The following is a 23,734-nucleotide window of genomic DNA, read 5'->3' on the forward strand; positions in this document are numbered from 1 at the left end:
ATCATACTGATTTTTCAGGGGAACAGGGTACCAGGCAGCAGATTTGAGCCATTTATCTGCAAATGCTGGGCAGATCGGAACAGCTGAGGTGTATGAATATGCATACATCTTACTATCTGAACATTCTGATGCAGTCTGTACAGTTGATGGTTATGATTATGCTTACAGCTTACTATCTTTACATTCTAGCAAAATCTGTACAGTTGTTGGGTTTATCTAGTTATGTATATAGCTTACTGTCTGAACATTCTGATGCAGTCTGTACAGTTGATGGTTATGATTATGCTTACAGCTTACTATCTGATCATTCTAGCAAACTCTGTACAGTTGTTGGGTCTAATTATGCATACAGCTTTCTATCTGAACATTCTCAAAATTCTGTACAGCTGTGGGGTATGATTATGTATGCAACTTATTACCACTCCCAGGAATCAATCCCTGCTGTGTATTAGTTAATATTACAGTACACTGTGCTATGAGGAATTGTTGCAAAGCTTTCAAGTGTTTTCTCTCTGTCTCCTTCAGTTGTACAATATGACTAACCTCTTGTTATACAGAACTTCCTACACATTTTATCTGCGTACCACAGTGTGAGTAACACTGCTTAATACTACAGTACTATTTATAGTATGCAACACTACAACATATTAAATCAGAGTATACCCACACTCCAGGGGTTATACCTTTATTCACAGGATATGACAGTTCATGCTAGATTATTACTAACCTGCCTTACGACGCAGCCTTTGCAGCCTAGCGGCATGGGCTTGCTGGTTCACAGCCCGCTCATCTGCAGCTGCCGGAGAAATACAGTGACATTTAGCTATACCTATCCATAGTATACGCAAGCTTGGCAGTTATTATATACCTAGTGGAATGGATACTTAGTACTGGGGCATCAGCTATCTGCCTGCACACCTGGATCCACTGTCCAAGTAGATCCCCCCCTACGCTGCTTCAGGTCAGCGTAGTGATGCATGACCTGCTCACCAGTCCGGGGGATACCTGTGGCACTAGTGAGATCGCGGACGAGACTGTCCCAGGCCTCCACTTTATACTGGGAGCCCTGGTAATGGCCCTGCAGGAGTCTCTGCTCATGGTGTTTGACCAGGAGCCACACCATGTATTTCAACTCATTAATGCCCCAGCACTGCGCTCTGAATCGAGTGTCTTCACCTACACCAGCCATTCTACCTACAGTAGGGAGCTGCAACCAATTATGGGGATTATTGGCACCTGTGGGGCTTAGATACGCCCGATTTGCTGCATTTTCCCTTGATTGGACGGTTTTGAAAAGGTTAAGCTATGGGCACATCTGCTTACCTAATGTTGGCATTGCTTAAAGGGGCATACCACTGGGCAGATTGAATTAGCCGGCCTACATATTGCTTACACCACGTAAGCCGACCTGTGCAATGCTTAGCGTTGCTTAATATGTGATTAGCATTATATTGTACTTTTGACATTGATTTCTCATTTGTTACATGTTATATCTGTGTCTGGTATCTGTGATTCATGTGTATGTACACTGTATGGGGTCCTGGGGACTTCAGCACTTTATTACAATAACGCCTCACATCTCGCCTTACTGCAGTACTCCAGTTCACATATTTATGTTATGTAGCAGGTTATACAACATCACACTGTACATAAATTCAGTTCACATGTTCAGTTTGATTTTCCTATGGTGAGGATTTGTTTGCTGAAACCTCACTCCTATGTATTGCTATGATGACTTAGTGGTTAACAACTGTGACTGTAGTGTACAGGGTCCTGAGTTCATGCCTTGCAGAAGCTGTTTATTTTATTCCTGGGCAGAACACTCGCCGTTGGGTACAGAGTGATTAAGGCACTTTAAAGCAGTTGTAAGCGGGTGTGCGTGGAGCTAAGCAATGCTAACCTCTGGTTACAGTTTCTTATACTCAGTTAGCTTCTACTTTGCTAAATCTGTGTAGGCAATGCTTAACCCCGCATAAACGCACTTAAACACGCTTACTAGTGCTTATATATGCTTACTACTGTTTGTGCTTAAACCTGCTTACTAGTGCCTTATTCATTATGAAACTGACACTTCACATCTGCATTTAATGCAGTACTCCAGTTCAAATTTAAATGTTATCTAGTAGGTTATACAGCAAAAAAAAATTTCATATACAGATTTCACATAGAAAATGGAATGTGCTGCAGTGGGACTTGAACCGGGAATGCCTGCTCATTAGGCGGATGCTCTACCCACTACACTATTGCTGTGCTGCTTCATTTGCATATACCTTTCTTGTTATCGTCTTCAGCCTTTTAAGCTGCTTTAACCGTAGCTAAGCTATGGGCACACCCATGCACCTACACATCTATAGTTAGCTTTAATCGATGTTTTAAAAAAAAGTATATAAGGGTTTCTTTATTTACATTTTCAGTACTGTTGCTGTTGTACACATGGGGAACTGTTGGTGGGGATATGCGGACACCTATGAGCGATCTCGCTCATATCTTAACACTTTCTGCTTTTCTACATTGTAGGGGCATGTTTATTCTGACAGCTCGGCTCTCAGACACGCCCCCTGCACTCGTACATGCTCCATGTAAGACTGAAAGCTCGGGCAGCTCGCCTTCATTAATATGCATGGCACTCTGCTGTCCTGCTCCTAAACATGCGCTTCCATGCAGGACTAAGCTAGTCCTGCACAGAAGATTAGTGAGTCCGGGGGATAGATTAAAATAGATGTCAAGTGCATTTTGTAGCTGAATATCCTGTTACCATTGGCTGCAAGATGTGCAGGCAAGTCTCAAAGGGGGACTGACATACATGATTGGGTCATATACATTGTGGAACAGCATTTAAATCTTGAGGGTGACAGTGCAGTGTTTAGGTGTACTTTTTACCTGAGTTTTATGTTATAATTCATTAAAAATGTTGCTATATACTGTCAATATGACATTGTGTGCATAGATACTAAATACAGGAACTCATGGGCCTTTTACTATTACAAGAAGAAATATTTCATTATATTCTGTTTACATGGTGGTATATGAAAATGAAATATTCTAATGCTGCAAAACATATCTTATCCGAGTTGCCATTTTATCCTAATTAAAGATTGTGTATATCCAGAAAAAAGGTTTGTTTTCATTTATAACATGCCTCGGCTCTGTGTGGTTTGAAGCAGCAAAGTTGTGAGGTCAAAGTCATTGTTGACTCGCATTAAAATGTCTAAAAACCGATTAGCATTTCTAAGTGCATTTTATAGCTGAATATTCATGTTGTCATTGCCTAAAACGTTTGTACTAAAATATCAAAGGAGGACTGATATATAATGTGGGATTTCATAGGTCTTTGTCATTGTCTGCAATATTTCAATTATATGTTGAATTGCATAAGAGTACATGACAACTTCTATGGGTGAGTTGTACAGCAGTGGTCCAAAATATATTGCTGAGTTGGCACTGCATTAGAGATATAAATTTCTGTGTTTCACTAGAAAAAGAGAGTTTTCATTTGTAACATCTCATGTTTGAAATGCTAAAGTCTGAAGAAGCAAAGGTGGTGAGTCAGATTCAACATCAAGCAGCACTGAAGAGTAGAATAGCAGCCCTGAGTACATTTGTAGCTGAGATGAGAAAGATTCTCAGGCCATCAATATCACAGTGACATTTTCAGGTTTACTGTTGAAATTCTGAATCTATTTCGGTCGATCATGCAGAATGTCAACCTGAAATGCTGAATTCGGAATTTCAAAATGGCAACCAAGGCGAAAATGAATACATTGACATCTGTAGTTTGATGTAGATGACATAGCTGGATGTGACTTCAGTCACCTCCTGCTATGCACATTAACAACATACCCTTAAACTCTACAGTCAACGGTATGTTAATTCTACTGTTTTGCAGGAGGGCTATGATGCCCTGCACCCCCCCACAACCCCTGCACATTAAATATACCAATTCCGAGATCGCACTACATTGAGTAAATGAGCTAATTCCCTGTTCCTCACTGAACTGAGATCTCCCTGCACAACATCGAACCCAAATACTCGAACTACGCTACCTGTTCACTGTAGTGTAGTTGATACATTTTGGTTCGGCATTCTGCTGACTTGAAAACTGCCATTCAACCACATGCCAGTCGACCGAAGCAGTTTCCAAGTTTTGAATGTAAACCACATTTTGCATTATGCCCATTTTCCTTTGGAGTGAATATGTCTTCTGCTTAAATTGAGCAATGCACTACTTATCTACAGCATAGTTTTCAGAATTCTCCTTGTGGCAGAAGCAAATATATTAAATATTAAATATTAAAAAAGGTGATTTTTTTCATTTGTAAATTGTTCAGCAACGAATCTATGGTTTGAATAAGATGAAGTTGTGTGGTTAGATTCAGAATTATGTTCCTTTTAAACCCTTGAGGGTAGAATTGCCTGGGTAAATCCAGCATTACCCACACCCAGAAGTGGGTTATTGCTATTATACAATGACATTATTTAGGAAAGAAAATAATTATTTTTCTTAAATAATGGCATTATATAATGCCTCCTTGCTGCCTTTCCGCAGCTGTCTGTATTCTGTGGCAGTTCTGATGTATTGCGTATGCTTACGAAGTACATCAGAGCTGTGGGCAAAAGCAACGGAGAAAGCAAGATCTCCTTTGCTTTTTACAAACTGTCTCGCTATGTTAAACATAGCGAGACAACTTTAAAAAAGCAACAGAGAATCTCCGTTGCTTTTTTTAAAGCTGTCTCGCTATGTTAAACCCATTTAACATAGCGAGACAGTTTTGAAAAAAGCAATGGAGAAAGCAAGATCTCCATTGCTTTTTACAAAGCGTCTCGCTATGTTAAAGGAGTTTAACATAGCGAGACAGCTTTAAAAAAGCAATGGAGATTCGCCGTTGCTTTTTTTTTAAAGCTGTCTCGCTATGTTAAACTCCTTTAACATAGATAGACAGTGTCTAAACAGCAACGGAGGTCTTGCATTCTACGTTGCTGTATTAAAAGAGTTATACAAATGGAAAAAGTTTGGGCGGCCGGACCTTTTTCCATTACTATAACTCTGATATATAACGTGCACGCTGACCAATCAGCGTGCACGTTTTGGAATATTAATGGGGGGGGGTCGTTGTATAATTGGGAATTTTAAATGAGCTATGATCGAGTTAGTTTGTGCAAAGAGTTGGAATGTGTAAACCTAATGTAGGCATAAGGGAGTGGCAGTAGAGGAGAATTTTATATGTAATATAGAGAGGATGAAGATCAGTCTTTGTTGAGTAGGGAGTAAGTTTATTTTTTGAGGGACTGGCAATCGTATTTTCTTAGTGGAGCTTGAGCCATGAAGCCACAGATTTTGTATAATGAAATGTTGAGCTTGTTTTTGTCTCTTTCTTTCCTTGACTTTCATAGGTTATTTCCTCGATACCAAGAAATGTTTGCCATTTTTACTATTAGAAAAAGTCATGGACATTTCTTTCTCTGGTTCTTCTTCTGCCAACATGAACTTTAGGATTTCAGCACTAATGACTGCCTTGACACTGTTTAATGCATCATGATTGTTATCACAGGATGATTCAGCAAAATCCCTCAAAGCTCACAGATCTCACAACTTGAATCCATTGAATGCACCAGCCAAGGTCCCTGCATCTTGCAGGAGATATTTGAAATGGTAGATTTCCTCTATCAGTCTCTTGAAAATCACACCATGTGTACTTTTCACAAAACTGTACTCAGAAATGATGCTTCCACCTTTTGATGGAAAATAAACTGACCCTAGTTTAGTCAAGAATAAAAACATCTCTCAGTGCTCTGAACAGCTGGATTCTACAAGCCTTCAGCTCCATTCAAGTCATACAGCATGGTATCTCAGCACGCAGAGAGGAAAACTCCAACTCCCTTTGAAAAGAGGCTATGAGAGTCTGGGAGTAGATCCTTGGGAACCATCAGATTGTTATCTGAATTTTGTATTCCAGAACAATTTGCCTGGTGGATAAGCTGAGCAGGTGCCCTACAAGTTGTCCTAAGTACCACTGATCAAGGATAAATTGAGACAAATTTGGCCCAGGGGTCTTCTCTGTGACTTCACTGGCGGTAGGCTTTATACTGGAAGCCAAAGGATTGAAGGTGACAGCAATTCTTATTGTTTTTTTCTGGCCCAGACAGGTTTATTTTCATGGCATACCCTACCAGATTCTTGCTCCCATAAGCTGATGTCTCTACTACTCCAGTTCCATTACTCACTATGTCTGAAACATTTTTTTTAGATAAAATGGTTCTGTTTAAATTTCCCATCAGTCTTAACTTAGAAGGCATATAGCATTAATTGGAAAATGTTTTCTGTTTGTGTGTCTCCTTAGTTGTTACTGTGGTTCTTCATTACTTTTCAGTGCTGTTTGGTGCTAGTCGTTGTTATTCCACCATTAATGTCTGTTTCACTGCTATTTCTGATTTCTGTATTGGTCAAGACATAAAACTGTCACGTTCCCTTAAAATTTATGAGGCAATTCTCTGTTGCATCTCTCTGCTTTACTAACTAGATTAGGACCCTGCACCCCCTGGTTTATTTTTCTGCTTGTAGCTTAGAGAGAAATATGTTTTTATCATGGAAAACATTACTTTCAGTGGCCTTTTACCTAAAACAAGTGCACGGGCTGGCACCTCGGCACCCGTAAAAAATCTACTGCCAATCATTAGCGGACTCTGAGTTCCGCTGTGGCGACCCCTAACCGGGAAAAGCCGAAAGAAGAAGAACATGCCTTATCCTTGATCCCACCTTACCTAGCTTTTCTTGATGAACAAGTTTCATTTTATTCCAACTCCTTCAGGCCCGAGGTGACTTTGGAGGATTGATTTAAATCAGTCACTTCTTTTATTGGCTTTCATCTCTCAATATTCTAATAAAGTTGAGTATCTTCTCAAATGTATGAATACATGCTTATTGGTCAAATATTGTAGTGACAGAACTACAGCCATTCAAAAACTGATCAACCCTTTTTTTATCCTTAACTAAGGGTTCAGAGGAAAAAAAATACCAAACAGTATTTCTTTGAATGACTTTCAAGGTGTATTATCTTCTGCTATGACAAATGATGTAACTCTGTCTTAAAGTGCATTTTTTTGTCCATAGCCTTCTTTTATAATGCCTTCTTGGATGAGATTTGTGAATCTGCAGTTTGTTCATCTCTGAATACCTTAGCAAAGCTTTATAGATTGGATGCTACCTTCTTCTGAGGCCATGGTTTGAAGAAAATGTTTGCTTACCATAGAAATCTAAAAGAATTGACCTGAGGACTCTTTCTTACTTGGTTCTGCAATTGGAGCTGTGAACTTTTACATATAAACATTAGATGCTGTCACCAGGTCTATGAGGAGGCTTCTGGTTGCAGGAAACATCCCACCCTCCCAATGTCTGCCTTTTCCTTTGCTATTTTCTTTTACGTGGTCAAAAATAAGACATTAATATTAATTACTAGATTATGTGGTTTTAGGGTGGGGTTAGCAGCCTGAGAAAAGGTGTGATCTTGCAGTGTTAGCCCTGCTTAGCTCTACATGTGGAGCTGTGAAACATCGAGTACAAATGGTAGAGGTGCTTACCAAACCTACATATAGATCTGTGGCTGCAGGAAAACATCCCACCTTCCAGATCCCTGCCTTCTGCTTTAATTTTATTTTTATTTCACTTGGCTAGAATTGGACATTGATTTGAATATAGCTTTAGAAAGAGATTTGCAGTCTTGGAAAACGTGTGACCCTGCAGTGTCAGTTTTTCTTGGCCTGCAGTTGGAGCTCCACTTTCACATTCAGTGTTTTTATGAATACCTTTAACTTTTGTAAATAACCGTGTTAAAGACTGCAGGGAGAAATCTAGATACAGAACATACTGTGAATAATACCATGCTGTAACTTACTGAAAAAAGGAAATCTAGCTTTCCCTGTTTTATGATAAGAAAATAATATTCCTGTTTTCGAGGGGTGGTGGCTAATCTCTACTTCTGCTGACTCTTTGAGACTGGCAACAGAAATAATCTCTTTTTCAGTGGAAATAATATATAACATAATCCAGGACCTAATGTATTGGACATGCATATGAATTTTCAATACTTTGTATGTGACAAAGATAAAAATAACATATAGATTAAATGGATCCAGCAGTTTACTTTTAAACAAAGTTTTTTTTTCCAAAGCACTGAACAGGTCCAGTTTGGATGATTATTTTAAACGTATAGTGCCACAAATCAGGTATTGATTTTAAAAAGGCAAATAGAGAAAAAAAAAGAGCAATTTAGAATTTAACTGATAAATAAATGTAGTTGTAAATGTTTTTCCATGTGACTCGCACATGGATGAAATCTTCAAATTCTCAGATGAGACACTAGAGGGGTGGTCTGGTAGCTGTTCATCTTTTGGACTACCAGAGCACTCCCCCAACTACCCAGCTAAAGACTTTTTATATTGTGAAGTAATGCTTGTGTGTCCTTACTGAAGATATGTGTGCAAACAAGAAAACAAAGTACGAGTCTAAATGAATTCATAAGTTCATAGGTGTGTACTAGGCTAATGGCCCTGGAACCTTTACAAGCCTAGCCCATAGGATTACCGTGGGAATGTGCCACCAGACCTTAGTTTCCAGTGCCTCTGTCTAGTAGAGCCACTGGAGTGATCCTCGGAGTGAATTTTCTATTTCCCATCCACTCATCAAGATTTCTCTTGAAGACGGCCAGTGAGGTGCCCTGTTTGACATGTATGGGAAGTCTATTCCATAGCATGTGCAGTCTCAGGGTTATGAACCTGTCCCTCCAGCACGTTCTGTTGATTGTGGTAAATAGGTTGAGGTCTCTGGAGCATGTGGTGCGGAGCGATTGGGATTTCTTTAGCTGTAGCATTTCTAACAGAGCTGGGTCAGATATGGCTTTATAAGTCAAGCAGAGATCGCTTCTAAGTAGGCGATATGAGACAGAGAATACTTGGAGTCTTTTTGAGTCTGTCCATATAGGGCAAGTGTTTAAGGCCTAGGATCCTCTTTGTGAGGTACTTTTGCGGCCTCTCCAGTTGTTGCAGGTATCTGGTGAGGTATATGCCAAATGGGGCATTGTACTAGATGACTGGCCTAATGAGGGAAGAGTAGAGGGAGACAAAGACCTCTTTCTTCCTGGATGCAAAACCAGTAGTAATGAGATGTGCCACGCAGAAGGACTTTCTGACCATAGTGGCAGTGTGGTGGTCAAAAGAGAGGTTGCTGTCAACCTGTGTTTCTAGATCTCTTATAAAACCTTTTGTGTTCAGTGGACTACCATTGATGTAGTAGTTCATGGGAACTGGGTTTTTCCCCAAAGGGGATGACGACACATTTTTTGGCATTGAGCTTAAGGCTATGGTTCTGACAGCAGTCAGCATCACTTGGGGAGATAATAATGGCTCCCAACTTGCAATCGTCTGCGAACTTTGTCAGCCAGAGTCTCTTCGTGTTGGACAAACAGGAGAGGACCCAGGACCGAGCCCTGTGGGACTCCACTCGTGACTAGTCAGCAGTCTGCCTTGGAGTCAGCTACTTTCACACTGTGGGTTCTATCTGTGAGCCAGTTTGCAACCCACCTAGTGATATGAGAGTTGATGCCTAGCTTAGTGAGTTTTTCTATGATTCCTGAGTTCATAGGTAAGTACTAGGCTAGTTGCCCTTACAGGCTAATTTAAGCTTAGCTAGTTTTCTCTCAAAGGTGAGAATCAAACCCTGTTCCTTGTGTATGTAAGGTAAACAGTTTAACGGTTATGCTTAGAGGCATATCTGAACTGATTTGTCTGATGGGAGCTTAATATTTAACTATAGATCAAATATCTATTCAGTCATACCTTTCTAAAAGGCTATGCTAGGGACCAAGGGTAAGCAGACCACATACTTATTTCAGTACTCACTGAAAAAAAAAAGGCTATTGTACAAAATAATCTCACTATCCCTGTTGGTCCTTTATGTAAAGCTAAGCAAAGGACAAAAGGGTTAAGCTGCATTAGTTTTTAGTCCTAGTCACTACTGCTTGCTTAGTGAATTTAGTAAACAGAGTCTGTACAAGGAAATGCTTGAAAGCAAGAAAACAGCAAATGCTAGGACCTATTACATACTGTTGTAGTAATGTGTTTAATGTACAGTTTTATCACATAAAACAGTTGTCCTCATGTTACCTTTCTTGCATGTTCTAAGCAGGAGTAGATCTTGCTGGCATTTATAGTTGCGAGCATTTGTTAACTATTATGAAACAAATGGTACTACATCATTTTCCACTTTAAATGTATAATAATGGTAATCTCTGTCAGTTGAATTGTTTGATATGGTGAGTTTCTGCCTCGTAATTAGTGTACCTGCATTGAGAAAATTCCACCATAATCTACACATCTTTCATGAATTATTCCTTATGTAGTGACCATTCAACAATTGACATCACAGACCAAAATTGATAAAAATCAAAATCCATAACACTCCTAAAGGACGCAGTGCTCATTAAGCTATAGCACAGATCGGGACTTTGTATTTCATTACATTGTTGTTAATTGTGTAAGTAAAACTGACATGTTGAACTCTGTTTTGAGGATAAAGTTACTTTCCCTGAAGTCAAATAGCTGCAGTTTTGTTGTCTGACAGACTTAATAATGTGGTACTTCACAGTGCTTCTAGAGGATCGTTTTTAATTCCTAAGTCTGTAGTTCTCTCCATCCAAACTGTTTCTTTTCACAGTACCTTCTAAATACAGAGATCTTCTGGTGATATTAACAGTATTTGTTTGGAAAAAAGTTAACTTTTCCTATTTTTTTTTTATTAGGATCAGTATGACAACTTAGAAAAACATACACAGTGGGGGATTGAATTCTTGGATAAATACACCAAGTTTGTGAAAGAGAGAGCAGAAATTGAATACAGTTATGCAAAACAACTTAGGTAAGTTTTGTTTTTTAAATACTGTTGAAATTTCTGTTGAATTCAGCAAGATGCTTTACAAATGAAAGTGAACTGCTTGTAGATGTTAATAAAATGGTCATTTCATGTTTTATTTTTAAGTTGTTTACTTGTTTAAAGTTTTGAGTATTCCTATGTACAGATGTGCTCCATAACAAGATTTTCTTCAGTGTAGACACATTTCTTATTATATACAAAAATAGTCTAGTGGCCCTGTATGTGCTTCTTTCCTTAGGAGGGGTGCCTCATTACAAGCTAAGTGTATGCCTGAATAGAGCATTTCCAGGGTGCCAAGATAGCTAAATGGGAAGGTGAAGGCACTCTGAAGCAGGTGATCCCCCATTCCTAGGTTTCCAGTTGGAAAAAACTAGCAATGTTGTGCTGTGTTTTTTTTTTAACATTTTGTTGTCTTCCTTGCAAAACATCTGCTAATCGTGTATCTGTGATTGTTTTGATATAGGAAATTTAAGGGAGGGGAACATAATCGTGAGTAGGCTGTCATTCTTAACAAATCTAAAACAAAATTTGTTTTTGGATTACTTGAATGCTGTTGCATTAGAGGAGTTCTTTTATTTGGTGTATTCATTGAAGTAAGCAGCATTGATTTCACTTTCTTTTTTTTTTTAACCTTTTAGTTACAGTAAAAGATCTCCACACAATACACGTTAATGCCATGCTAAAGATGGATTAGATGTGTTCTATTTAGACAGGTTTTTCTTTTGCTGTCCTTGCTGTTCTTCATGTACTTGAATTGCCTGCATTATTATTCCCTCCTTCCACTCCACCCCTTAGCCATTTGCATGTTGACGTTGAGCCATTTGCCTTTACTGTTTCCAAGTGCTTCTTTGGCCATTAACCATTTCTATTTGAATGTGTACTGTTACAGCAACCTTTTCCAACTGTTTATCCCAGGAAGTAAGTTTTATTTTCCTGCCATTAGTATCCACCATATTTTGTGCTTTCCATTCCAGCCCCTCTGTTCCCACCTCTCCCCAAGTAGCCACATCTGCCTACATCTCTCTAGTGCCCTACTGCTGGTCACTTCCTTTTCCCATAGCATTCATACTCCCCATATACTGTCACTGCATATGAACACTTTTCTTCACACTTCCAATACTCATCACGCTGGAGGAGAGTCTCTTTCCATAACCTACATGGAATCCTGTACCATTACTAGACATATCTGACTTGCTGGTCTTAAACCACTGTCTGTAGCCCTTGACTATATACCAGATTGTACTTTTAGTTGATTTCTTTCATTATCTCACTACTAGCCTCTGCCACATCCCAAAGACTATCTACAGCTTTTCTAAATGTCCCCTCATCTTATCACAATGGAAGAAACCGGAGCACCCGGAGGAAACCCACACGAATGTAGGGAGGACATGCAGACTATGTACAGAGGGCACTCCAGCTGAGAATCGAACCAGAGAACCTCTTGCTGTGAGGCAACAATGCTACTGCTGCACCACTGTGCCGTCCAAAGAATGTCTTAGCTAAAGACAGAATTTATGGGTTGGAATATCCTTATTTTTCCATGCTCTTACCAGTAAAATCAGGCCTGATAATGAAGTGGCACTTAGTTTTCTTTCTTCTTGCATTGTACTCTCTAGCAACAATCAACAGCAAACATTTATACTGCTTGGGAGAGGGTCTGTAGTGTTCCAGTTCCGATCCCTAAGTACTACAGGCATTACTAAGTATTTCATTTAGCTGTATCTCATAACTGGTACTGCTGTATTGAGATGATTTGTTTTATTTTATATTTTATTTTACTTTATGTATGCATGATGGTTAGGCTTGTCCCAATGACACTTTTTCTGCTACAACCTTGTTAGATAGCAAATAAAGTACTGACCATACACTGACAGTTTATACAATGTACAGTGAACAAAAATGTAATATTGTAATTTAATGACTGAGTAGTCAGATGATAAATATCTGGAAATATAGTATCTGGACTTAATTTAAAATAGTAAATGTGAAAAACAGTGATAGTATTAGTAATTGTGCAAGACATTCATGAGGTGATGGCTGGTTAACCTTTCCATATTTCACCCTATATTCCCACAGTGTGACAGTTTACTGCCATTTTTTTTATTTGTTCTTTAGGCCATTATCTCCTATCATTTTAAATATTCAGAATTTGTACCGTCTTTGAAAATGCCTAGAAATAATATATTTGCATTTTACATCAATCCTTTGAAGATGTTCTTCGTGTTTCACTGTTGCAGTCATCACCTGTGGGGTTATCCCTGCTGTGATATCCCTTGGCCGGCCCGAATACCAGAGTCACTGTTTTTCTGCGTCGGCTGCTCTCGCTTGCTGACTGACGTCAGGTCGTCAGTGCTATAAAGAAAGGCAGCTGACACCATTATATCAGTCTTTCTTGCCGTGGAGCCCGTAGCAGAAGCAGTTTGCAAGTGTGCCGGTCGGTCGCTACCAGAGTTTGAATTACAGCTGAAAATGTCTAAAGCTAAGTACCCCATTGGGGATCCTTTTTTCTTGCACTAACTGATATCTGAAAAAGTTAACAATTGTTTCGCCTCTGGAAAGCAAATCCCACATGGAGACTTCCATTCATACTGCGTCACTTGTTTAGGCCCAGAACAAGACATCCCCCATTGCTGGTTTTGTGCCCTCTTTAATGCAAGAACCATTCATCATAGAGATCTTATTGTAGCCAGGTATTTTCATCTTCCGTCTTCGGATTCCGAAATGGCATCTGTCCGCAAACAATCCGTAGACATTCCGAAAAAACATAAGGATAAAGATAGAGACAGACCACACAAGGCTAAGCCTTCTGACGACTCTGCCGTTATGCAGATCATCAGTTCTTCGGAATTTAGTGAGGTGCCTTCGCAGCCCCTGATGCCTGATTTGATAACTTCGCAGGCATGTACTAAGACCCTTTTGGAGTCTGGTATGCTGCAGAAATCTTCTTCGTCTTCCGAACATTTGGTTGTCTCTGCCGTGGTTGGGTCCGGAGCTGCTACTCAGGCACTGGCTTCCGAGGAGGTTTTTCGCACTACCGAATCTAGACAAAAACCAATGTCTTCTCATCTACCATTTCTAACAGACCGATGGATACTGTTAGGCCTAGAAGCAAGCCACTCCTTGGAAAACTACCTCTAGCCACCATTTTACTCCTGCTCCACTACCCTAAGCTCAAATGCTTAAAATGGCGGAGGATCTTATTACCCTTATCAGGGGTAGTCAGGCCACACCTTCTGAAAGGAAAAGAGACCTTTCTCGTGAAATACTGGCAGAAGAGGATTCTGAGGAGTCTGATTATTCAGATTTTGAAGAGGAACAACAACTTCTGACTACTTATGAGGATTCAGATGCAGAGGAATCCATTCCTTCTGCCTCCCCACCAGAAGATCTTTCCTTTGGGGAAACCCTTCACACCCTCAGGGAACATTTCCACTGGGAATCCCAGAACTTCCCTCAGACTAAGAGAAGACTTGGAGAGTTTCGAGACCTGCCCCAGCACAGACCCTTGGCCATCCCTCCAATCTTAGAGGTGGTGGATGATGTCTTCCAAGAATCCAGCTTAACTCCTGACGCCGTCCCACCTGCTCCCAGAAAGCCTGACAGGTATTACAGAGTACCGGATTCTCACAAATACCTGTACAGAAATCCTGCTGCAGACCCAGAGGTCATTACACAGCGACCAAAAGGAGCTAACGCTAGTTCTGAAAAGAATCCTATTCCTTCTGAGAAGGACTCCAGAGCTCTGGACAGATGGTGTAAAAAAATATATACCCCTTGCAACCTTAGCTATCAGAGCACTCAATTGTCAGTTTCACATGTTAAAATATCAATAGCACACTTTGAAACTATTAAAACAAAAGATTTCAACCTTTCCTGACTGTGCCAGTTCGAAAGAGTTAGCAGATTTACTGCACTCTACTTGTCAAGTGACCAAACACTCATTACACTGCGGATATGACGCCCTAGAAGCCTCAAGCAGGGCAGCAGTGTCAGGATCTGTCATTAGGAGACATGCATGGTTGAAGGAACAACCTCTCCCTGATCATGTCAAATCTAAATTACTTCATGCACCCTTGCATAAGGACCACTTGTTTGAAGTAAAAGCAGAGTGGGTGGTTAAAAAGATGGAAGATAAAGCAAAATCAATGCAAACAGTAAAAGATTTCTTTCAGGTACAACCTCCGAGGTTCAGCAGGAATTTTCCCTCAAAGCACTGGTCCTTTCCTGCACCTAGCAGACAGGGGAAAGGTAACCCCCGCAGGGACAGACCACCCAGACGCCTATCCCAGGGACAGCAGAGAAACAGTGGACCACTTCCGCTTGCAAGGCAGGGAGTTCTAAGCCATCCCTCTATGGCAAAAACTCTCAAGGACTCCCTCTCCCCCCTCTGCCCTCTTTTCACTCACCATAAACTAGGAGGAAGGCCTCTGCAAAGAAACTTGGCTTTCTGTAACAAAGGAGCAATGGGTCTTAAAGATCATTTTTCAGGGATACAAATTCTCTTTCAACGAACTCCCAATTCCAAGAGGGTACCCAGACTTACCTCCAAATCACTGGGCAGAGGCACTGAAACAAGTCCAAACTCCCAAGGGGCAGTAGAACCTGTCCCCCGGATCAAACAGGCAAAGGCTTTTATTCCAGACTGGTCCTTGTTCCCGGAAAAGAGGGCACTTGGTGCCCCATCCTAGATCTATTCATTCTGAACACCACCCTGGTGGTCCCCAAATTCAAAATGCTAACTTTGCAGCAGCTGCTGCCTATACTGACAAAAATGCCTGGTTAGTTACCCTAGATCTAAACGATGCCTACCTCCACATCCCCATAAGGGAATCCTGCAGGAAATTCCTTTGCTTCAGAGCAGGCTCTCAATACTTTCAGTTCTCTGCGCTACCCTTTGGCTTATCTACTGCTCCCAGGGTATTCACAAAATGCTTAGCCCTGGCCATAGCCTTTTGCAGACAGAACAATATACAGATTTACCCTTATCTGGACAACTGCCGCAATTCAGGCAGATTTCTAAGAAAAGCTCCTCAAGGAACTCCTCTTTGTCAAAACCTTCCTAACCCCCTAAGGGTACACCATCAACGAGAATAAATCAAAGTAGACACCCTCCAGGAAGATAATTTTCTTGAGAGCACTGCTGGACACAGCATCCCAAATGGCCTTCCTATTCCCAGAAAAGCAGAGCTTCCTGCCTCTCTGTTTTTCCCAGCTGGCTTCCAGAAGTCACCTCACAGTGAGGAGGTTCCTGCAAACCTTGGGATACATGGCATCTTGCATCCTTCTAATTCTTCTGGCCAGGCTTCACATGAGAAAACTTCAGTGGTACCTAAAGAACCTTTGGTGTCAGCACTCTCAACCTCTAGAGACCTCTCTCTCCCTCTCATCCCCTGTATAAGGGTGAGTTTCTCTGGTGGGTAGGGGCCTGTGCCCAGAACAAGGGTCTTTCCATCACCCTCCTCCCAACCGGGCAGACCATTACCACTGACACCTCAGACATTGCTTGGGGCACTCACCTAGAAGGCAGGTGCACCCAAGGTCTTTGGGATGCCCAGCACCTTCCCTTATACATCAACCAGAAGGAAATGATGGCAGTACAAAAACCTCTGACATCCTTCAAACCCCATCTCAAGCCAGGGGTTCTCATCAAAACAGACAACACCACATTACTGTGGTACATCAACAAACAAGGAAGGACCCAGTCTTACCCTCTTTGCAGGCTAGCCATGAACCTCTGGCTGACAGCCTGTTCCATGGGATTACACCTAATAGCCTAATATCTACCAGGGATCAACAACACTTTGGCAGACCACTTAAGCTGAAACTTACTGGATTCCCAAGAATGGCAGTTCCACAGAAAAATCTTTTTACAAATCACTCAGGCATGGGGGACTCCAGAGGTGGATCTCTTTGCTTCACATCTCAACCATCAGCTGAAAAAATTCTGTACCAGGGAGTATCACCACCTAGTATAGAAGGTGGATGCCTTGACCTTCCCCTGGAACAACCTCTTTGTGCACGCATTCCCTCCTCTGCCTCTTATTCCCAGGGTACTGATCAAAATACGGGAGGAGAGACTAAAGGCCATCCTCATTGCTCCAGATTGGCCCAGACAACATTGGTACCCCTTACTGCGCAGCCTGACCTTACAACCTCCCAGGCAGCTTCCCCTGATCTCAGACCTCTTGACTCAGGTTGGGGGGGGGGAATGCTGCACTCAGACTTGCAGACTCTCAAACTATCATAATGGCTAATACTCCAAAGGCAAACAAGGGACCCCTGTTAAGCAAACAGGTCCTAGATATTATCACAGAGGCCAGAAGGCCCAGCACCAAAAAATGTTACACAGGAGAATGGAAAAGATTCTGCTCCTGGAGCCAGTCCAGAGGGGGCAATACCTCACAACCTTCCATCCCTCTTATCCTGGACTACCTAGCGGAGCTACTTAATAGTGGCTTCTCCTTCTCCTCTATTAAAATCCACACCAGCCATTTCAGCTCATTTTGATACAGAACAGCCCCTGTTCTCTTATCCTTTGATTAAACAATTCCTCAGAGGGGCCTCAGCCTGGGACCTGAATTATGTTTTGGAAAAACTGACCTTACCACCTTTCGAACCTGCTGCTTCAGCAGAACTAAGATACCTCTCCTGGAAGATTGCTTTTTTCCTAGCCATCACCTTAACCAGAAGGGTTTCAGAACTTCAGGCACCGATGGCCATTGAGCCTGTCATCATCTTCCATGCAGACAGGGTCTCCCTGAGGACTAATCCCTCCTTTATGCCTAAGGTGGTATCTAATGTAACTCTCAACCAGGCCATACATCTAGCCACCTTCTTTCCTAACCCTCAAAACAAGGAGGAAAGAATTCTGCACTCACTAGACGTGCACAGACAACTTGGATACTATCTGAACCGTACTAAACCCTTCAGAAAACAGACCAACTACTTGTCAGCTTTGCCCCCAGAGGCAGAGGGGAAGCCCATTTCCAAACAAATCATTTCCAAAAGGATGTCACGCTGTATCCATTTCTGCTACAGATTGCATGGGAACCCCCCCCAAGTCTATTCAAACCCATTCCACTAATTCAGCCTCCACTTCCACAGCATTCCTCAGAGGAGTTCCCACCAGGGACATCCTGGAAGCTGCCACCTGGACTTCTGTCCATACCTTTACCAAGCGTTACCACCTACCTCTATTTTCTAAAGCTAGGGCAGGGTTTGCCTCTGCAGTTCTGCAGGCCATGCTGACCTATTCCTAGGTCTCTTACTAATCCTACCACCCCTCTCCTCAGCTTTGGCAATCCTCCCACAGGTGATGACTGCAACAGTGAAACACGAAGAACATTGTACAGTTGTGTACACTTACCGTAAATGTAGATGTTCAAGTGTATTCACTGATGCAGTCCTGGTTTTCCTCCCTCCTCCCCCCTTATATCTTCTTTCTTTAGGGGGGACATACGCTTCTAATGGTGGCTTTTAGCCACCAGGACCACGTTACCATATTTACTTGGTCCTCTGACTGGTTAGGGCAAGAAAAACTGATGTAATGACGTTGGCTGCCCTCCTTTATCACACTGATGACCTGACATCAAGTCAGCAAGTGAGAGCAGATGACGCAGAAAAAACATTATCTCTGGTATTCGGGACAGCCGAGGGCTACCACAGCAGGGATAACCCCACAGGTGATGACTGCAACAGTGAATACACTCGAACATCTAAATTTATGGAAAGTGTACATAACTGTACTTTCTTTGCCATTCTAGACAGGCCTTGCAATAAAGCTTTACATGGTAATATGGCATAACTTGGTTCAAGACATTTACTTTGATTAAATACCTCATAGATACTATAAGCTTATTGTCAATGCCAGTGAATGTGGTGAGCATTTTGATGAACACTTTATGCCATATGGTGGTAGAAATTAAGAAATGTATTGCAGAAGTGAAAACAAAGTATAGTTTCAACAGATTGTGTTTGCAAGTCTAGAAGGGTAATTTAGAGTGAAATGCTCTACCTGCACTATTTCTCTTTGCTGAAAAGAAATCATGCATTAGACAGGATGCTTTGTATTGAGGTATTCTGTTAACTCCTCATTGTAAGTGGAATAGCCAGGAGTCCTGAAAAGGCACAATGTGTGTCACATTTCTGCATGTTGCTAGGAAAGAAGTCTAAGGCATTTATTCTTTTACTTTGCTTGGAGAGAGAGGACCTTAGTAATCACTGTAAACAAAGAAAGAACTTGCTATTTCTTCTTTACAAGGGCAGAAATCCTAGCGTATTATGCTGAAGAATTGTACTGCAACAATGAATCAAAGACTAAATTTGGTGAGCTGCATGGTTTGTTAATAAGGGACCAAATAGTTTGTGGTATAAGAAATGATGAAATAAGGGACAGGCTGTTAAGAAAAGCTGACTTAACATTTGCAAAAGCTGTGGATATGTCCAGAGTAAATGAAGTTACAAATGCACATTTGAAATAATTACATGAGGAAATGTGTGTGTGTAGGACAAAATTAGTCAAATAAAAAAAGGAAAATGAGAAATAAAGTGGGAATGCACTATAACAGTAATATATATAAAAGATGGCCATCTGAGAATACAGTGCAACAGTAATGGAGTCAAGAGAGCCAAGGGGTGCACAGAAGACGTTTTGCATTTGGAATTAGGCGTTATCCAGTGGGTGTGGCTAAAAGCACAAGAGAAAGCTTTGCCCTGATTTTAATAAGTTCTGTATAATTTTTGGAAGAAGTACCATTTTTTTCAAAAATATTTAAAATGAAAGGTAAGTGTTCAAAAGAAAGCACATGTTGCTGATTGGCATGAAAATGAACTGTTTGTTTCCAGTATTAAAATGAGAAGAGTCAACACAGTGAAGTCTCAAAATGCATCAGAAGCAGTAACATTAATTAGTATGAATGTCATTATATTCTGGTGGCAAAAAATCCTCTAAATTGATATGAGGAATTTGAAATGTAAACTAGACACAGATACAGTGTGTAATATTTTGTGTGAAGATAGAGCTGACACATTAAGATTTAAAGATACTAAAAGAGGACTTTCTGCACATTATAAACATTTTTGGAGAATCAGGTAAACCCACTGGGTCAAGTAAATTTAAGTGTTTGGATTGTTTGGCCTGTGTGAAGGTAGGAATGGTAAAAAAACTGTGGTATGAAGGCAAAGGGTACATACACCCAGGCACAGTCAGACATGTAGATATCTCATATAACACTCAGAACCATAACAGTGATATTCTTAATGTTTATGCTGATTTGTTTACAGGCCTAGGAAACTTGCCAAAAGTATGACATATATAAATGAAATGTGATACTATGCCACTTGTACCAGGAAAGTACCCATGGTTTTAAGGAGTAGGAAGTAGTGGGTGCATAGTGTATGTGTCACTAAAATGCAGTTAAAACCAACAAAATGGATAAAACTATGGTAATATAAAGTACAAAAAGGTTTGCATTTGTATGAGTGCACAACCTTTAAATAAACTGATTAACTCACTCAAGGCAGTAATGCCTTTTTTGTATACTTCCACTTTAGACCCATACCTCCTTATGGCGTCCAGAACTTTCTTGGGTCAGGCTTCATTAATTAAGTGACTAGTGACTTACCAGCTAATAATAGGCAGTATTAGAAAAGGAAGACGTTGTTAAGAAAATGACATTAAATATTATTAGTCTATGATGTCCTGCAGCGAAGACATTAATATTTGTTTGCCACTTGTTATTCATTTTTTCATATTTATGTACACATTTTCATAACCAAGAGACTTACATTTTATTGAGGTATATGGTGTGAAACACCAATGTGGGGCACAGAGTAATTCACTGAAAGTGCTGATTTATATCAAACTGTACTAGAAATATTGCTAGTTGTTTGTCTGGTATTGTGAAAATAAGCAATATTACAGTATGTATTTAATACTTCAAAAACCAAGTGACTTATAAACTGTTGCATGACATTAGGTGAAACCCTAGATGTTGTTGAAGAAAAATGTTTATGATGTTTGCACTGTAAGTTGCACTTCTTGAGAGATGTCCAGTATTATTTGTATTGCTAATTATACAGTTAAACATATGATCTGATGTTGTCAGTTTTCATTCTGTTCGCAACTGATAGGTTTGCATCTGAGACATCGGATCCAGCTTGGTCACTGTAAAAGGTCATGGCAACTTGAACATCTCAAGCTCCTCCTTTACCTGTAATGCACCATTCCTCAAAACCTCAGCTCTCGTTTGCCGCCGTTCGGTGAAAGACGTGGGGATTTGTCTCTCGAGTTATTTGGGCTAGATAAACACTTGATGTTATGTGATCCTATCTCGCCTACATTCTGAATGATGGGTTCGGAGCCGATCCCTCGGCTCCGACTCGGCACGCTTATGCCAAAGAGCGAAGTCTCTTATTGGCTGAGCTTACTATATCCCAGGATGCACCACCATCAGTCCCCCAGATCTCGTTTGCCGCTTAACTGCAAGGACGTGGTCTCGAGCTGGCTGGGCTGAGTAGCTTTTATTAACTACTTTTCTGTCAGTTTTTGCTTGTATTTCACAAAAGCCGTTTTAACGGCTATTGCTACCTTTTGCTGCCTATTGTGTTCGATTGAGTAGTGGATTTTCTTGTGTGTGACTGGGTAGAGTTTGTTTTGGCCCCCCTTTCAATCCAGGGCCTTTTCAGTCAAACTTTATAACTGAATTTTTAGTGTTTTAAAGTTCCCGGTTATTACACCTAAGGTTGTGTTTTACACAGTTTCTGTAAGCCTTCGGTTTTTTGTCATAGGCTATTCTACAGTGGTTAAATTTCCTGTCAGAAATTGTTAACATTATGTCTCAAGCCCCTAGGCCTTCGGGCTTTAAAAAATGTACTAAATGTGCTTTTAAGATGTCTGTTACTGATGACCATCTACTTTGTGTTTATTGTTTAGGGGCAAAGCACTTGCAGGAGTCATGCAGCGTATGTCACGCTTTTTCCTCTAGGGTCCTCCAGGAGAGGAAAAATAAATTAATTCTTAAAGGGTTGATTAAACCCTCTTTTGAAGAAGCCTTGTCTTCCGCTCCGACTCCTGCCAAAAAGAAAAGGGCTTCGGCTCCGACCAGTCCGTCGGATCCGACTGCCAAGAGACCTAGGCAGGCCTCTCCTTCGGCTCCAAAGGCTTCGGAGCCGAGGTCGGAACGGTCTGCCTCGATGCCACCAGTATCGACTCCTCGGGCTTCGGAGCCGATGGCTGGGGCATCGAGGCGGGTCACCTTCGCCGGCTCCACTGCCTCGGAGCCGACAAGGGTCGCCTGCCAGACACTTCCTCCTCGGCGTCGAATCCTACCTCCCCACCGATCGAATCTGGTGCGTGCGCTTCCTCGGCGCCGATTCTCATCGAGTCGCCTCGAGCCGGGTCCCCTAGTCCCTTGGGGCCGAGGGAGAGGTCTTCTCGAACCCGCTCTGTTTCCTCTCGGTCTTGAGAATGTCGGATTCTGATATAGACAGGGTGCTCCAAAGACTTTTCCAGTCCCCAGTCTTCCAAAATTTGTTTCGGCTCCGACCCAGTTGGCTTCGGAGCCGATGGCCATGACCCATCCCATTGCTATTCCTCCTCCGACTGCTTCTGCCCGGCTGAGCAGGTGCTCTTGGAGCCAGTGGTGATCTCAGGGTCGGCTCCGACCCTTACTCCAACCCGGCCTCGGGTCCGAGTTTGGTACGCTGGACTTCTTCGGCCGGACCCGAGGGTGATGTTTCGGGACCGATGCTGGTTCCGAGCCTCCCTCTCGGTGCTCGGCTGCGGGACTTCCGTCTACTATCATGGCCCCGGAGACTGGACGCTCCCAGGATTCTGGAGGTCCGCTTTCAGAGCCATGAGGAGTGCCTTGGCCAAATCCTCTTCGCCATCTCTCCGGTTTTACCAGCACCTTCCCTGGGCGTGGAGACTGGGTCTTTGGTAGTTCCCTGTCTGTGGCCAGCGGAGCCCCGAGGCCTGAGGTTACCCCCAGTGGGGTTCCCTCTTCCTGAGGGTTCTTCGGAGTCATCTCCAGAGGAACCCCCAAGGAAGAGATCGCGGCAAGAGGAAGCACGTGACTCCCCCGAGTCTATCACATCGGACACGGATATGGATGATGCAGAGGGTCCCCTAAGTCGCTCCTCGGATGATGTCTCCTTTGCAGACATCTTAGAGATCCTCAAACAACGAGGCGGCTGGATGTCCAAACCCCTCTGCGGACGAATCAGTGCTCCTCAAGGCCTTTGGGGCTCAGCCTCCGCCTCCTGGGTATCTCCGCCCTTCGACGAGCTTCTGGATTTAGTTTGTCAAGGGCGTGGGAACACCCGGATACTGTGGAACCAGTCCCTTCTCGTCCAAACAAATTCTTATCTGCTCCCCGAGAAGGAGTTCCTTACTAAAGGCGTGGCTGTAGATGCCATGGTGGTGGCATCTGCTACACAGCAGGACGTGGCAGAGGCTTCAACGTCCATCCATCCTCCTAATAAGGAGTCTAGGAGTATGGATAGGTACGGAAGCGCACCCTGACTTCAGCGGCCTTTACCTTAAGGTCTCTGAATTATTTGGCACATTTTATTAGGCTTCAGAGGGATCTGGTCAAGGAGTTGTCAGACTCCTCTCGGGTAACCTACCTGAGCAGCTAGCCCAGTCCGTTAGCTCTCAGTTGGCTATCCTTACGCCAATTGCTAACTCGTCCATGAGGCTCATATCCTATGCGGCCGAAGGGCGGGTAGAGCGGCAGGCACAGGCGTGGCTCGTAGACAGGCCTGGCTCCGCTTGTGTCAGTTCGGAGGCCTTCAAGTCTTCCTTCGCCGACG

The 23,734-nt window shown here is 42.1% G+C and overlaps 1 protein-coding gene across 1 annotated transcript in view; it reads left to right on the plus strand.

Annotated features, from left to right (window-relative positions):
* Window positions 1-23,734, plus strand: part of FNBP1 (formin binding protein 1) — a 2,646,599-nt gene that overhangs the window by 90,051 nt on the left and 2,532,814 nt on the right. Inside the window, exon 2 of the mRNA XM_044058144.1 lies at window positions 10,791-10,906. Coding sequence (XP_043914079.1) covers window positions 10,791-10,906 — 116 coding nt within the window. The remainder of the gene's footprint in view (window positions 1-10,790; window positions 10,907-23,734) is intronic.

This window comes from Protopterus annectens, chromosome 16.part0 (assembly GCF_019279795.1).
Source record: "Protopterus annectens isolate FY-2018-M chromosome 16.part0, PAN1.0, whole genome shotgun sequence".
NCBI lineage: Eukaryota > Metazoa > Chordata > Ceratodontiformes > Protopteridae > Protopterus > Protopterus annectens.